The sequence below is a fragment of the Emys orbicularis genome, chromosome 2 (genome assembly GCF_028017835.1).
Source record: "Emys orbicularis isolate rEmyOrb1 chromosome 2, rEmyOrb1.hap1, whole genome shotgun sequence".
In the NCBI taxonomy this organism is placed as follows: domain Eukaryota; kingdom Metazoa; phylum Chordata; order Testudines; family Emydidae; genus Emys; species Emys orbicularis.
Genome location: NC_088684.1, coordinates 120,766,919 through 120,783,436, shown reverse-complemented (window position 1 = coordinate 120,783,436; position 16,518 = coordinate 120,766,919). Strand labels below are relative to the sequence as shown.

The 16,518-nt window shown below is 45.0% G+C and overlaps 1 protein-coding gene across 2 annotated transcripts in view; it reads right to left on the bottom strand.

The window, feature by feature from the left end:
• The window catches only part of SLC22A23 (solute carrier family 22 member 23), a 174,862-nt gene that overhangs the window by 130,121 nt on the left and 28,223 nt on the right, over positions 1 to 16,518 (bottom strand). For both annotated transcript variants that reach the window (XM_065399714.1, XM_065399716.1), the window contains exons 2-3: positions 5,136 to 5,239; positions 2,195 to 2,349 (exon numbers count right to left, since the gene is read on the bottom strand). In XM_065399714.1, coding sequence (XP_065255786.1) covers positions 2,195 to 2,349; positions 5,136 to 5,239 — 259 coding nt within the window. The remainder of the gene's footprint in view (positions 1 to 2,194; positions 2,350 to 5,135; positions 5,240 to 16,518) is intronic.

The following is a 16,518-nucleotide window of genomic DNA, read 5'->3' as shown; positions in this document are numbered from 1 at the left end:
TGAATAAGTTGAATAGGATTGGTCCTAGGACTGACCCTTGGGGAACACCACTAGTTACCCCTCTCCATTCTGAGAATTTACCATTTATTCCTACCCTTTGTTCCCTGTCTTTTTAACCAGTTCTCAATCCATGAAAGCACCTTCCCTTTTATCCCATGACAACCGCTGCCTTAGTGTATTAGGGGTGTTCAGAAGGAAAGAAACCATTAGCTGTTCTAACTCTGCCATTCCAAAAGCCTTGCAAGGTAACTAAAACTTAGCAGTCCTGTGTTTTCAAGCAACACTTTAATACTATTTTCATTCCCAAAGCATCTGAGACGGTTATTTATAATTTCCCTGAGGTGGGCACTAAGTCCAAGCATAACTAGCAAGCTAAACCACATCTTTGTGGAAGGCTAATAACCTTTGCAGGCTGTAAACACCTGTACGGTTTACTTCTACTCAGTAACACTAGAAGCTGGGACCGGATTTGAATTATATGACCAAAGGAAGGAGAAGAAAATTTTTCCCAGGGACCATATAATTTATTATGGCACACTGAACAAAATCTTGTATATATTAATCACTCTATCTCCTCTCAATGTAACCTAAAGACAAAAAACCAAAAACAGAACCACCCAGCACTATGTAGGATCTTATGTATGTGCAGGTTAAGGATGTTGTGCTAAAACCAGAGATCTGATGGGCTGAATATCAATCTACTTTGCAATAGGAAGTAAATAAAACTTTATGAAGAACTGTACAGAAGGTTCCAGGATATATCTTGATCATTTTTTTTAGTGCCAGAAATAAAAGAAAAAAATACCATACTTCCCTCTCGATAAGATACTAGCTGCTAATTATGGTCATGCTGCCGTATTTACTGCAGCATTCCAGACACAGCTGCCAACCAAAACAGTTTTGCCTGGCTCCTGGGAAGGGAATATCGTTATCTATATTCCAGTATAATGCAGAGAGATGGAGAGAGAAAGAGGCAAAGACCTGTGAAAATATCAGATTTAGGGATTTCTTTTTTATGCCATTTCTCTGTCCCCTGCCTAAACTATGAGTTGGACATTCAAGAACGTACATTAATTTAGCTGGAAGTCACACTTAAAAACGGTTTTTAACTCTCTAATAAAAATAGCAGCCAATTTTAGAAGTGACTAGTCTTTTGCGTCCCTGACTTGAGATGCCATAAAAGGAGCTTGGTTTTCATATAGTGTTGAGCAAGCACCTTGGGGGGGGAAAAAACAGAAAAGGAGGGTTTTGAAAATCTTGGCCAGTAAGGGTAGATCTACACTGTGATTAAAAACCCGCTGCTGTCCCATGCCAACTGACTTGAACTCACAAGGCTCGGGTTAAGGGGTTGTTTGAATCCAGTGTAGATATTCGGGCTTGGGCTGGAGCTTGGGATCTAGAACCCTGAGAGGTGGGAGGCTCCCAGAACCCGGACCACTGCCTGAGCCCAAATGTCTGCACCGCATTTAAACAGTCCCTGACTCTGAGGCCCACATGTCTGAGTCAGCTGGTAGGAGGCTGTCTAACTGCAATGAAGACATCATTTAGGTGTACCAAATCAACCTGCAGTCCTCTCTCTCCTGACACAACAGTGAGCAAGCATTAGTTTCTCACAAAATTTCCATCTAGTTTCTCTCAGCAAACAAAGCAAAGCAGTTCAGAGATCAATGTGACTCAAAAAAAGAGCATGAGACTTCTCCACCAATTTTCTCTCTATTTCACAATTCTCTAAATGACTATATAGGGGAATAACCCCAGCTACTAATATCAAAGACATCTCAGTAAAAATCATGTGCCACCGTACATACAAAGAGATTCAAGGATTTTTCAAATCTCTGAAAAGAGCTGTTGCGAAATCATGTTGACATCTGTTATGCCATGAATGTTGCCAGGACACAGGTGGCAACTCCCAAGTTAAAGAAATTCAAAAGAATAAACATTGTTTAATCCTTTCTTCCATTTGCAAACTCATGAACACATTTGCTGCATAGGCTGATTCTCCGGCAAAGCAAGAAAAAATGGGCTCTGGGGCCGGGTAGGAGGAATTTCCAGTAACAAAACCAATGCAGTAGACTCAAAAGAACTCTGGGATTCAACTGTTTTTTGTACAAGCCTCTTGAAATACATACTGTAGGAAGTATAACATATAGCAGACCGTGTATTTTTTTGGCTGAATTATGAAGGTAATACTCACTCAGTGCATACAGGGAGAGGATTATTCCAGCCAGGCAAAACCCTTCAAAAAACCTGAGTGTGCTGAACATTGTCACATTTACTGAGAGAGCCACAGTCAGTCCAAATATCAGAATGAATATGACCGAGAAGAGTAGCACTGGCCGTCGACCAACCCTACAAATGGGAAGGAAGTGGGGAGAATAGTGTTAAAATCCAAGGTGGACACAATGCTAGATGCTTATCTCTTGCAGAGGACATAGGCACAGATGGGAACAAATTATACAGTTCCTCCCAAATGCTGCTACCAATTTTTAATAGCAGCCAACATAAATTTCCCCCCTCCACACACACAGACACTTCTCGTATTTCTGCTTATTAAATTCAATTATTGCTTTGGTTAGTCTTGCAAAGATTTCATAGACAAATTCATTTATGAACAGATTAAAGCAAATGGCATTAAGTGCATCACTATTTAATATAAGAGCCATTTTCAAAGCCTGAAAGTGAACAAAACAGCAAATAAATATATAAAAATTGCAGTAAGTGCAAGCCATTAACAAAAGTTATTACAGGCGATTTGGGAAAAAGCCCTTAGTTTTCCATGGTGAGGAAAGGTCACTTGATTAATAGAAGCTCTCTCTCAAGAGAAGAGACATTTTCCATGCCCATTACATTTACCAGAGAATTCTTCTCTTGCCACATGCTTCAGCTCCACAAATCTCAGCTTTCGTTTAGTTAAAAACTAAGTTTCTAGCCCCCATGGTTGTGGAAACAGCCTCAAAAATGTAAACCAAGCATAAACTGAAGAAGCATCACTTTCCTGAGTCTTCAGAGAGCCTGAAGCAATACCTCTAAAAGGGTTGAACTGCTTTATTCATCTCAATCAGCACCCCCATGGATTCCACAATCCACCAGCTATGAAACGTGGAGTATTTCCAAAGGGCCACAGGATTCAACATTATTTGCGGCCAGACACCTGCCATTTTGTTTTGGACAAAGGATGCAAGCAGCCATGGACCTTTGTGCAACCAGCAGTGTATGGGATGAGATATTCAGATGCACTTGCAGATACATGCATCTAATGTTATAAAATATGCACTGCTGTCAAAAGAAAAATGGTCTAAAGACAGGATGTGAGGGGCATACTCTGTGCGTATACAAGCATGAATATTGCCATACACTGAAAATTCTAGGTAAGCCCAATTTCCAGTGATCACGGTGCTCCTGTAGAAAGAAGCAGTACAAGTTTTTGGCAGCACGTTGTGCTAGCCCATAGAGTGACAAACTGCCCTACTACAGAAGGATGTCTTCTGCAGTGCCCATACCACACTGTATTAGAACACGTGCTGCCATCCATAATACACTGGTTGTTGGATAAGGATTTGGCCCCAAGTTTGAATAAATGGAGTCTCCAATGCTGGATCCCATAGATCTTCCACCTATACCTACCCACACAGCTAAGGTTTCCCCTAATAATTACTTGGTGAATGAAAATCACTATAGTGTCATGCGGTCATTACTTATAGCTTTAGAAGTTTCCTTCTAAAGGAATACCATCAACTTAAAAATCTGTATGCTGCAAACAAATGTCATTATCTAGATAACTACCACAAACTCGGATTATTAAAAGTGAAAAATTTCAAAATCCAATTTATGCTCTCTCTCAACTTAGACAATGCAAATAAATTAAGCCAGTTTCCCTTTTGGTCACCTACATATGTGTTTCCCAAACTTTTAAAAGCTGAGCACCCTACCCACACCCCTTTGCGGGACAATGAAACAAATCATTCACTCTCACCCATCTCCCCACAACTCTGTCACATGTTGTTTAAGATCTATCCTAATTTTAGAATTTTATTTAAATGAAATAAAACCATATTCCATTGTACATCCGTAAGGCTTTATTTTAAGGAGCAATGAATATTTAATACTGGACATTAAAGAAATATTTCAGTGCAGATTATTTTATTATTTAAAATTGAAATTAAGATGCTGTGAAGCTTTGGGCCACATTGCCTCACACATGCAGCAGGGTTCGCCTCCTCACAGCTGTGAGGTATGGCACCAAAGTGAGCAGTAATCATGTAAATCTTCATAACACCACATCTCCTTGCGTCTCTTCCATGCTTCAATCAGTAGTGAAAAAAGTATAATCAACTGAATTAGCATCCACTGGAATGAATGGGGCAGGTTCAACCATAAAGCTATTGTTTCAGGCTCTCTGCAAGCTCAAGCAGATATCACTTTGGTCACAGTATAAAGTTTTTCTTTGTAACCATACCAACTAGAGATTTTTTTAAAGTGAAAACAGATTCTGGAGAATAATTGAGAATTCTATGAATGCTCCCATTCCCCAATAATCCAGAGGGATGTACCCCCACACTTAATGAAGATATATGTGTTCTTAATACTGCAATATTTGGGTTTCAAACAATGCAAGGGAATGTTCATTTGTTTCAAAACAACTTTTAAAAAATAGCAAAACAGTGGAAAGGTTCATAAAGGCCTTTTAAAAATAAGATGAACATTCTGGGCCAAATGTGAGCTGACATTGTCCCTTTTATCAGCAAATATGGCTAAAAAGTAATTTGTGATTGTAGCATCTATTTGACAGAACACTAGAGGCTAGTGCTATCTAAAACAAACGCTCTGTTTTTACATAATTAGAAAATATGTAATTTTGCTCTGTCATGACAGCAGTAACAAAGTGTGTCAACAGCAAATAATTAGAAATCAATGGTTAAGTATTTTCCTTTTATGTTATTTATCATGCTATAAATGACTCAGCCCAAGCAATTAAAACAGTTTTGTACTGCCAACTCATGCTACTCTTTTCAGAGATTTGCAGATCTAATTATCAAAAGGTTCTTCCTGAATAGTAACTTTAAAAAAAGTTCTACAGAGATGCTAAGTATCTTTATTCATTTAAATTATATAGCATTAAAAGATTTTTCACTCACCAGTCAGCTATACATCCTGTTATCAAGTAGCCAAAGATTAAGCCTACCAGTAGGGAGAATTTAGCAATATGGACCTTCCAGGAAGATTCACAAACGAGATCCCACTGAAAGAAGAAGAGAGATAGGTACATTGAAACATACTTGGTTCCTCTCTGGTGCATTTAAACATACAGACATTGTTGTAGCTGTTTTCAATTTTAGCATTCACACTTAAAAATGTTCTTAATTCATTGTTCAAGTCCAAATCCAACTCACATTACTGAGAATGAAAAGACTCTCCTTTACTTCGGTGAGAGTTGGATCAGGTGCTTAGTTATACACTAATAAATTTGGTCATTTAATCTTTCTTCTCAAGTTTGTTTATTTGGATTTATAAAAATGGGCATCTATCCATATGTTCTAGGTAGTCTTAAACTAACTTTAAAATATATCCAAACAATACCCCAACATGTCAAAAGTGCAGCAGTAGAATTCTATATAAACCACCACCAGGAAACCAGACAATTTCAAATCTCAGATTTCCCTAATCCTCTGTTTTCAAATGCCTGGGGAAGATGATCAGTTTCGTAACAGGCCTTAGAGTCACCTGGTTCAGGCTACTTCAGACCAATTAATGATAAGCTTTTTGCAACACTGTATAGTATCCCCCATCAGTACTCCACTTTCTCTAGAGTAAGATAGGCTGATGGTGTAAGAAAAACAGCCTGCACTTAGGAAAGGCAACATTCTATTGACACAGAGGTAAGAAGAGCAGTAGGAGAATCAAGTGCAACTGTGTGTCGGCCTGCTTCAGCTCTTTCCACAGTGCCGTTTATGGTGCAGTGACAAGAGGAAGGCGGAATTGCACTCTAAAACCATCTCAGTTGCTGAAATTGTAGTACTCCAAAGGGGGAGTGTAAATGAGTGGCCTCCTCCCAAGTGACCCCTCATGGCCTCAGGGCAACCTGCAAGTGGCCTCACTTCAGTGTCTCTCTTGGATCCCAGTAACTTCAATACAAACACGTCCTCAAGGCCATCACAGTTTAACAACAAAACACAGTGCAAAAGTCCACGACCAAAAACCCTACACATAGTCTGTATAACCCCAGTGCATGAGATCTTTAACACTCAGCTCCCTTCCCACCATCCTGGTGTCTTCTGCGAGACCTAGACTCTTTCACAGTCCTCCTCTGTCCCTCTGCTGGGATCATCACCCCAGTTTTCCTTCTGAGGTACGACCTTGCTCTTTCCAGCCAAAACTCACAGCCTCTCCAGTGGGAGCCTCTCATGCTTCCTCTAGAACCTAGCTCTGAAGGAGATGCCAGCAGATAAGCCCCTGGGCTTGTCCCCTTCCTTCAGCCCCCTGGACCTTAGCTCTGGCTTAGGATCAGCAGGCATCTCCCTCTTCTCCCACCTTCAGCCCTCTCCAGCCCTACTTCTCAGGCTTGGGGAGTCCAGCCTGGAAACCCCTTGCTGTTCTCTTGCATTCAGCCCTCTCCCAGGAACAGCTCTTCCTGACTGAACCAGTTGGCTCTAATCCTCTGGCAGCTCCTTCTACCAAGCCTCTCTCAGGCACCTCCTACCTGCCCCAGATGCTGCCCTGCTCTCTTAAATAGCCCAACTCGGTGCTCCTGGACTGGAACAGAAGAGCTCAGCCCTATTTTATTACATGGGCTAGCTACTCTGTTACAGGGAGGCAGAGTATTCCAGGAATATCATCACTAGAAAACTATCACATCCTGCCCGATTTCCTGCAAGGAAAAGAAAACTATCAAGAAAAATTGCTCTGTAATTTCCATACATTTTCCCAACATCGGAAAATTTTGTGGTGAGGGCATTGGCCAGGGCCTCAGGAGATCTGGGTTCAAATCCTGGCTCTGCCCCAGACTTCCTATCCATAATGTGGAGGTGGTAATGCTTCCCTACCTCATAGGGGTGTTAGGAGGATAAATTCATAATGTTTGTGAGATGTTCAAATACTAGTGCAATGGGAGCCATGAATATTCCTAGAGAGATATTTGCAGCTTTCTAAATTAAGTGCAATAGATATTGGCGGGGGAAGGAGAGTGCTGTTCCTTTCCACCTTAATTTGAAGTGTACATGGTCATCCATGTGCAAGGTAATGTCCCAATCAACATTTTGCAGGAAATGACTGCAAGATCAAACATACAGAATCAAATAAGTCATTTGCTTTTCAATTATGTATTTAGAACCAACGTCCCAAGTGAATGTTAGATTAGATGCATTTGGGGTTAGGTGGATTTGCAGGATTCATTAATCTCACAAAAAGGGGCTAGATTTAAGCCCATCTGGTTCCAATAAGAGACATGCTCCCTGCAAAATGGTGAGTGGAGTATACCATTTGACAGAAAGCATAACACCTGCTTGAGCAACACCATCTCAATAAAAGTCAGGAGAGATTATACCAGCAACACACCATCCAATTACATTGCCAGCCATTCTTTATGTAACAGTATATGCTATTTATTAAGTACAGCATATTAGCCTTTTGCAGATTAATCTATCCCTCTACAAACACCTGTGCTCAGTCTTTTGAAGCCACACCTATTTTTCCTCTCCCGTAGTGTGCTGTCACTGAAGCACAACCTGCATAATGTACATCTGTGATAGTCTACTACTGAGGCCATTTGCAGGCTATGTGCTGCATGTCTAAAGGGGGCACTCAGGCAAAGTGGTCAATATCAAGCAGCTAATAGGAAAAGTAAATATTTCTCACCAAGTGCCTACAAAGTATTTACTGTAATCCGTGAGCAAGGCACGAGACTTACTGTTAGAATGACAAATTTGTCAAGTTTACATTTTTAAAGGCGTTTTTATTGGGGATGGAGGGAAATGCAATTAATGCCAATTTGCACACACAAACCAGACCTCAGGATTTTAGGGCTACTATATATGCACAAACACAAAGTTACATATGACCTCTAGAAATGTTTTCCAAGTGAAGATGGGTTACCTTGCTAATCGTGAGGTTGCATAATGCCCAGCAGTAGGATAAATCACTTGTGAAGGTGGATTGCAAATTGAGTTCACGTTATGTCAAAATAGTTATATTAAAACACTATTTAAAAGAATAATTTAAAGGCCATGTATACAAGTCTGCCATTTTCATTTTGTTATTATCAGAGAAACAGTAATGTTATCCAAAGGCAAAAAGTGTGGATATCCTGGTGCATTTTGATACGCATGGCATGCTATTACTGGTCAACAAAGAGACCTGACCATAATACAAACTGAAGATAGCAGATGTTCAGAAAGATTACATATGGGTGAGGGGTCAAGGTTCAAAAGTGCTGAAATCTCATGAGTTACTCAAGTAATATTTCAGGCCAAGACAAAGGAAATCTGACAAATTCAGCTGCTCTATTACATGCAGTAATAGTAACTCGTCTTTGGAATTTTTTAGCCTATCACCAGGCCCCGATGGAGCCCTCAGAATCCACCCTTTGTTACAGAATTATGAACCTGAACCTAAGGTTTCAATTTTTTTAAATTAAGAGCCAGATCCTCAACTGATAAAAGTCATCATAGCACCACTGGCATCAGTTTACACCAAGAGAGCGTCTACCCCTATGTTTCTAGTGTTGTGCAGTTAGTCTTGAAAGCATGATCTAATGTAAGCCAATGCAGCACAGACTTCCTGGGTCTGTAGATGGTCTGTAACAAGAATTCTGAGAGGTCTGATCAGACCCATAAATCCCAATGAATTAGTAACTCTAAAAATTATAGATGACAATTTAAAATGTCACCATTTTAAAACTCATGCATCAGAGGGGTAGCCATGTTAGTCTGGATCTGTAAAAAGCAACAGAGGGTCCTGTGGCACCTTATAGACTAACAGACGTATTGGAGCATAAGCTTTCGTGGGTGAATATCCATTTCGTCAGACGCCCACGAAGGCTTATGCTCCAATACATCTGTTAGTCTATAAGGTGCCATTTTAAAACTATTTCGCAGCTTATTGTTTTAGCAGAAATTTTCAGCTAGTGTACCAGAATCCCAAATTGCCTAGACCCCCAGTTTATCCAGCTTCCCCCATTACAACTGCCACAAACCAGAGATAAATTATGCCAAACTATACACAGGTTATCTACACCTAGCATGCACACAGAGATGTAATAGTTGTATTGGGCTACATAGTGCCACAATTTTCTTTGGGCAGAACTCCTTGCTGGTTTCACTGGGTTGTTCTGCATGAAAACTGATAGCATGCTCAATAGTATGCTCAAATAAAAGGTTGCCACATACATAAAATGTAATGTTTTGTTTTCTCTTGAACAAGTTACATAAATTGACATTCTCTTTTTTCCTCCCGCTGCACAGAGAAATAGAAACAATAAGGAACTTGTCAGATTCAAAATATAACTGATTCCTCCAGACTTCCATATTAGAAGTTTTTGCTATATATATATATATATATATATATATATATATATATATATATATATATATATATATATATATATATATATATATATATATATATATATATATATATATACACACACACACACACACACACACAAAACATTCAAACTCAATCCAGTCATAAACCAAACATGGAAAAATTCAGCCCAAAACCGTCTGACAAAGTTATAAGCATCTAAAAAACAGAGTTGTAAGTAATAGATAATAGGTATTGCTGCCATTCCACCTGTACTATCACATATTCTACACCCAAGTGCATGGATATTACATACACACACAATTTAATATAGAAGCTATTTAACAGCATAGAACACGGTCACTACATTACATAAAAGACAGTTATTATTCCATAACTGGTGTTCTTCGAGATGTGTTGCTCAAGTTCATTCCATATTAAGTGTGTGTGCTCGTCACATGCACCGGTGCCGGAAGTTTTTCCCTCAGTGGTACCCATTGGGGACCAGCTCTGGCACCCTCTGGAGTGGCGCGCACATGCCGCTGTATAAGGGGCACCGCCGGCTCCCACCCTCAGTTCCTTCTTGCCAGAAACTCTGACAGTGGGGAAAGAGGGCGGGTCATGGAATGGACATGAGCAACACATCTCAAAGAACACCAGTTACAGAACAGGTAACTTCGAGTGCTTGCTCATGTCCATTCCATATTAGGTGACTCCCAAGCAGTACCAACGGAGGCGGGTAGGAGTTCATGGACATGTAGGTTGCAACACAGCTCTGCCGAACCCAGCATTGTCTCTGGCCTGCTGAGTGATGGCATAATGCGCAGTGAATGTGTGAACCGAAGACCATGTCGCAGCTCTGCCAATGTCCTGGATGGGAATGTGCGCCAGGAAGGCAGCTGAGGATGCCAGAGCTCTGGTTGAATGGGCTCTCATGATCGGTGTCGGTGGGACCCGTGCTAGCTCATAACAGGTCCGGATGCAGGAGTTGATCTAGGTAGAAATCCTCTGCGATGACACCGGAAGGCCCTTCATCCTGTCCGCTGTCGAGATGAAGAGCTGGGTCAACCTGCGGAAGGGCTTGGTACGCTCTAGGTAAAACGCCAGGGCACATCTGATGTCCAGGGCGTGCAGCCTCCTTTCCTCATTAGTGATGTGCAGCTTGGGACAAAACAGCGGGAGGAAGATGTCCTGGTTGACACGGAAGGAAGACATCACCTTCGGCAGAAAGGCCGGATGGGGTCGCAGTTGAACTTTGTCTTTGTATACGGTGGTTCCGATGTCAGGGCTTTAATCTCTGACACTCATCTCGCCAATGTTACTGCCACAAGGAAAACAACCTTCCATGACAGGTGGGAAAGGGAGCAGGAGGCCATAGGCTCAAAGGGCAGCCCTGTGAGCCTAGAAAGAACCAAGTTAAGGTCCCACTGTGGGACAAGAGCCCGGACCGGCAGAAAGAGTCTCTCAAGGCCTCTCAAGAACCTGAGCGACATGTCGTGTGAGAACACCGTCTTACCCTGGATTGGCAGGTGAAAAGCAGAGATGGCCACAAGGTGCACACTAATGGAAAAGAGGGCCAGCAGGGAACAGAATTGATGATATTTCCTGTTCTGTCTGGGGGCGAACAGATCCACTTGGGGAGTTCCCCACCTCTGGAAGAGCGTCTGGGCTACCTCTGGATGGAGCGACCACTCGTGGTGAGAGAAAAAGGACCTGTTGAGGTGATCTGCCAGCGTGTTCCTGACGCCGAGGAGGTGACAGGCCTCCAGGTGGATCGTGTGCTTGATGCAGAAATCCCACAATCAGAGAGCCTCTTGACAGAGAGCCGACGAGCGTGCTCCCCTTGCCTGTTGATATAGAACATCGAGGCAATATCGTCTGTCTACACTCTCACCAACTTGCCTGCCAGGTGTGGTAGAAAGACTCTGGAGGCCAAACGTAATGCTCTGAGCTCCTTGACGTTTATGTGCAAAGTCATCTCCTCCAGGGACAATGTCCCTTGTGTCTGTAGCTCACCTAGATGCGCTTCCCAGCCAATGTCCGAAGCGTCCGATATGAGTTCGACTGAGTGGCGTGGGCTCTTGAACGGAACTCCTTCCTGGACAGCCTTGGTGTCGGTCCACCATTGCAGGGAGGGAGGTAAGTATCACTGGCGGGATGATAACAACTTTGTCCAGGTGATCTCTGGACTGGGAATAGACTGCTGCCAGCCACTGCTGCAAGGGTCGCATTCTGAGCCTTGCATGGTGGACGACATACGCTCTTACTGCCATGTGGCCTAGCAAACACAGACATACCTGAACTGTGGTTAGAGGAAATGCAGAGACCCCCACGATGAGGTCCACCATGGTCTGGAACCTCTCCTGTGTCAGGAAAGCTCTAGCGCAAGTGGAGTCGAGCATCACTACGATGAATTCTAACCTTTGCACTGGAATGAACGTTGACTTCTTGTAGTTCACCAACAGGCCCAGGGACCAGCATTGTGACATCCCGTTGGACTTGAGACCTGGAGTGGACTTTGACCAGCCAGTCGTCGAGATATGGGTATATTTGAATACCTCGAAACCTGAGGTAAGCTGCTACCACCAATATGCACTTAATAAACACCCTTGGTGCTGTCACTAGGCCGAAAGGGAGGACCACAAACTGGTAGTGGTCCAATCTCACCATGAAGCGTCTGTGTCCTTGGAAGATCGCTATATGAAAGTACACATCCTTCAAGTCGAGGGCGGCATACCAGTCTCCCGGACCCAGGGAGGGGATGATGGAGGCCAGGGAGACCATGCGGAACTTCAACTTCTTTAGGTATTTGTTGAGGTCTCGTAGGCCCAAGATGGGTCTTAGACCACCTGTGGAATCAGAAAGTACTGGGAATAGAACCCCTTGTTCTTGTACTCGAGGAACTTCCTCCACCACTCCCAGCTGCAGCAGACCCTTCACCTCCTGTGCAAGGAGACTTGTGTGAGAAGGGTCCCTGAAGAGGGACAGGGAAGGACGGGTGTGAGGGGGGGTAAGAAAGAAACTGGAGGGTATAGCCCTGGGCCACTGTGTTGAGGACCCAGCGGTCTGAGGTTATTGTGGTCCATGCAGAGAGGAAGAAAGAAAGGTGGTTGGAGAAACATAGGAAGGATGGATCCGGGGTACAGTCTGGTAGGTCGCCCTCGAGCGCACCCTCAAAATGCCCGCTTGCCACCTTGCCTGTTGCGGGAGGCGCCCGACTGGGTAGATGGCAGAGGTTGGTGGCTCTGGCAACATTTGTAGCCTCTGCTCATCTTATGAGCCGTCTCCTGCCTGGGTTGGCTCCCTTGACCCAGTGGCTGTTGCGGCTTGAACCGCTTAAAGGCCAGACCCGGGACGTAGAGCCATAGGGTCTTCAATGCAGTACAGAAGTCCTTCAACCCATGTAATTTGTTGTCTGTCTGCTCAGCAAACAGCACCTGGCCGTTGAAGGGAAGGTCCTGTATCGACTGCTGGGCCTCTGTCGACAAGCCCGCAAGAAGGAGCCGGACGCCCTCCGCGTGGAGATGGCCGAGGTCATAGCGCGTCACACGGAGTCTGCCACGTCAGAGGCTGCTTGCAGGGCCATTCCGGCTACAGCCTTGCCCTCATCAAGAATCACCCAGAACTCCTTCCTGGTGTCCTCGGGAAGCGAATCCTCAAACCTGGCCATGGCTTGCCACATACTGAAGTCATAGCGGCCAAGGAGGGGTTCGTGGTTAGCCATCCTCAATTGGAGGCTAGAAAATGAATAAACTTTGCATCCAAACAAGTCCAGCCTCTTTGGGTCTTTATTCTTTAGAGTGGCTCCCAGTTGGCCTTGTCTCTCCTGCTCATTAATGACCACTGCTACCAGGGAGCTTGGGGCCGGGTGAGTGTATAGGTATTCATGAGCCTTAGCTGGCACAAAGTACTTTCTTTCTGCCCTCTTGGAGATGGGGGCAGGGATGAAGGTCTGCCACAGGGCATTTGTAATCTTAGACACCCCTTCATGGAGGGGCAGAGCCACCCTGGCCTGTGCCGTTGAGCAGAGGATGTTGAATAGAGTGTCCAACAGTTCCACCAGCTCCTTCGCCTGGAGCCCCAAGATAGAGGCAGCTCTTTTCAACAGTTTCTGATGAGCCTTAGCATCATCCTGAAGAACTGGGTGAGGAGGCGCTGCAATCGCCTCATCAGGTAAAGATGAGGAGGAAGCCGGGCCTACGGGGTCTGACATATCCATTGGTGTTCCAGTCAGCTGATCCCCCGGGTCCTCGAGAGCCTGAGGGGTTCCGTCCTCCGGAACAGCTGGCTCTGGGGGAGGGTCGGATACTAAGGCCAATGGCTTGTCCCAGGCCCCCACCGCTTACCTGAGCCCTGGTGAAGGCTAAGTTAAGCCCCACGGGTTCCATGGGTACCAGGCAGCCGGCTACTGGCTCTGGTCTAGTTGGTAATTCCGCTGACAACGAGGGTACCACCGTACCGGGTTTTTGCCCACCAGCAACGACTCCTGTCCGGTGCCAGAGCTCAAGAATGAGTGGTTGCTCTCAGGTGACCACGAGCAAGTAGACCGGCGATCCTGATCGCTGCAGTGCCGATTGCTGCGCCTGGACAGGGAGCTAACCGCTCGGGACGAGTCCCTTCTGCGGGTCCTCGAAGACCGATGCTGTTCACCAGATTGGCGATAGCATCCCAGTGATCTAGACCTCAGTCATGCTGCTTGATCGGTACCAGGATCTAGAGTTACTCCCCAGTCTAGGGGGATCCATGACATGGCAATGCATACTGGCAAGCTGATGACTCCGCTGCTGAGACTGACTGTCTCGGGCCTGTGACCAGTGCTGAGCCATGGGTGAAGCACTGGGCTGGTCCCGGTGCTGTTGATGCCGGGAAGAGCGGACCTCTGCAGGCCTGTGCCATGTCACCAGTGAGGCACACCTTGAATCTTGTGGGCCCTGAGTCCAGAGACTGATGAGGGCTTCGCTGACCCCGCCTCTCTGCCTTCTAGGCCTGGTGGCTCCATGCGGGGGAGCGCTGGCGAAACATCCCCCGTGATGGGGAATGGTGTCATTGAGATGGAGACCTATAGAAAGGACCCAAGGTGGGTTTACCCTTAGACCAGGATACTGCTGTAACCAGTGTGGGTGGCATCAGTAGCGCCAGGATATCCTACGCTGCCTACAGGGTGTCAATGGGACCTCTAACTGATGAAGGCCCCCGTCAATGTCTGGCGTGGCAGGCATGCAGCGGGGTGGGCTGGACTGTTCAACCTGAGCTGGGTCCCGACTCCCGGTAGGAGGTATCAAGCCGCCCTCCTCGGGCCTTGGCTCCCCTCCTGCCCTCTCCTTCCCCTAGCAGGGATGTAGGAGATCTTCTTCTCCTGGTCTTCTTTAGCCTCTTGGCAGATGCCAGGGAGGGGGATCGGCGCCAATGCTGTGGGGCTCGCGACGGAGTCGGACCTCAAAGTTTGAAATACTGAACAAAGTGAAAAAGACTAGCCGAAGCAGTAGACGTTCCAGCACCATCACTGGAGGCAAGAAGGAACTGAGGCTGGGGGGAGCCAGTGACACCCCTTATACCACGGCATGTGCACGCCACTCCAGAGGGTGCCAGAGCCGGTCCCCTACTGATACCACAGAGGAAAAAACTTCCGGCACCGGTGCATGTGGTGAGCACACACACCCCTAATATGGAATGGACATGAGCAAGCACTCGAAGAACAGTAATTTATTCTGGGGGAGAAAAGGTACTCATGTGTTTAAATGTTTGCAAGATGAAGCCCTTGGATAAGACATGAAGACTACTATATTTAACTGAAACTCCAGGGGAATTTACATTGGGAGATTGTTTTTACTCGAATTGGAATTTGGCCAGGATACCAAGCATAACACCCCTGCTCTTGCAAATAATGCCCTGGGATCAATAACCTCAAAAGGACTGTGTGACGGGTTCCCCCCAGGGTGCCACCTGAAACTGGAGTGCCACTGAGCCCTCTGACCCACCAGTATGGGCTCCCTCTCACACTGTGCTGCTGTGACAAGTTGCAAAGCCCTCCAAGCTTACACTTTCACCAGCATTCACACAGGTAGGGACACACGCAGCTTCCCAGCCTAGGACCTCAGAGCAGTACCCTCCTGACCTGGTCAAATCTGGCCAGTATATGGGTTTAACGCCTAGTCCACCTCTCCCTCAATGTGAAGAGGACCATGCACACTTGTGGTAACCAAGCTGAGAGTTTCCCCAGACCCCTTAGTCAAATGCACACTGGTTTGGATTAAAACATAAAATAAGTTTATTAACTACAAAAGGGTAGATGTTAAGTGATTATAAGTGATCACAACCAGATCAAAGCAAATTACCTAGTAAATAAACAAAACTGCAAACTGAGCTTAACACACTAGATAGGTAGGATGTGAATTAGCAAATTCTCACCCTGAGTGATAAACCACCTGGCAGATTCTTAAGGCACAAGCTGCCTTGGCTCTGCAGCTTGGGTTTTCCGGGTTTTCATACACAGGCTAGCAAATCCCTTAGCCTGGGACCATCACTTCCCCCCGGTTCAGTCTTTATTCCTCTGGTGTTTCCAGGTGTGTTGTTGTAGGGAGAGTGAGATACCATCAAGATGTCATTGTCCCCCTTTTAGATCTTCCCACTTGCTGGAAAACTCTTTTGCTGTGACCTGTGTCGAACAGTTCCCATTGTGCAGTGCATCTCTGAGAGGTTTCTATTGTACACAGTTTGCGGGTTAATCCTTGTGCTTGTGTGCTTTTCCTCAATAAGCCATTAACATTGTTTGACCTTTTTACTGTTGTACCTGAAAGGCTGCTTGTGGGTGTTTTCAACCTCACAACATGTTTCAGTAACACACACACACACACACACACACACACACACACACACACACACACACACACAGCCAAACTTCATAACTTCACATATGACGATAGCACATACAATCCAACGAGATATTAATGTCTAGCAGATCAAGACTTTTAGAATGATACCTCAAAAGGCATACTTTGTATG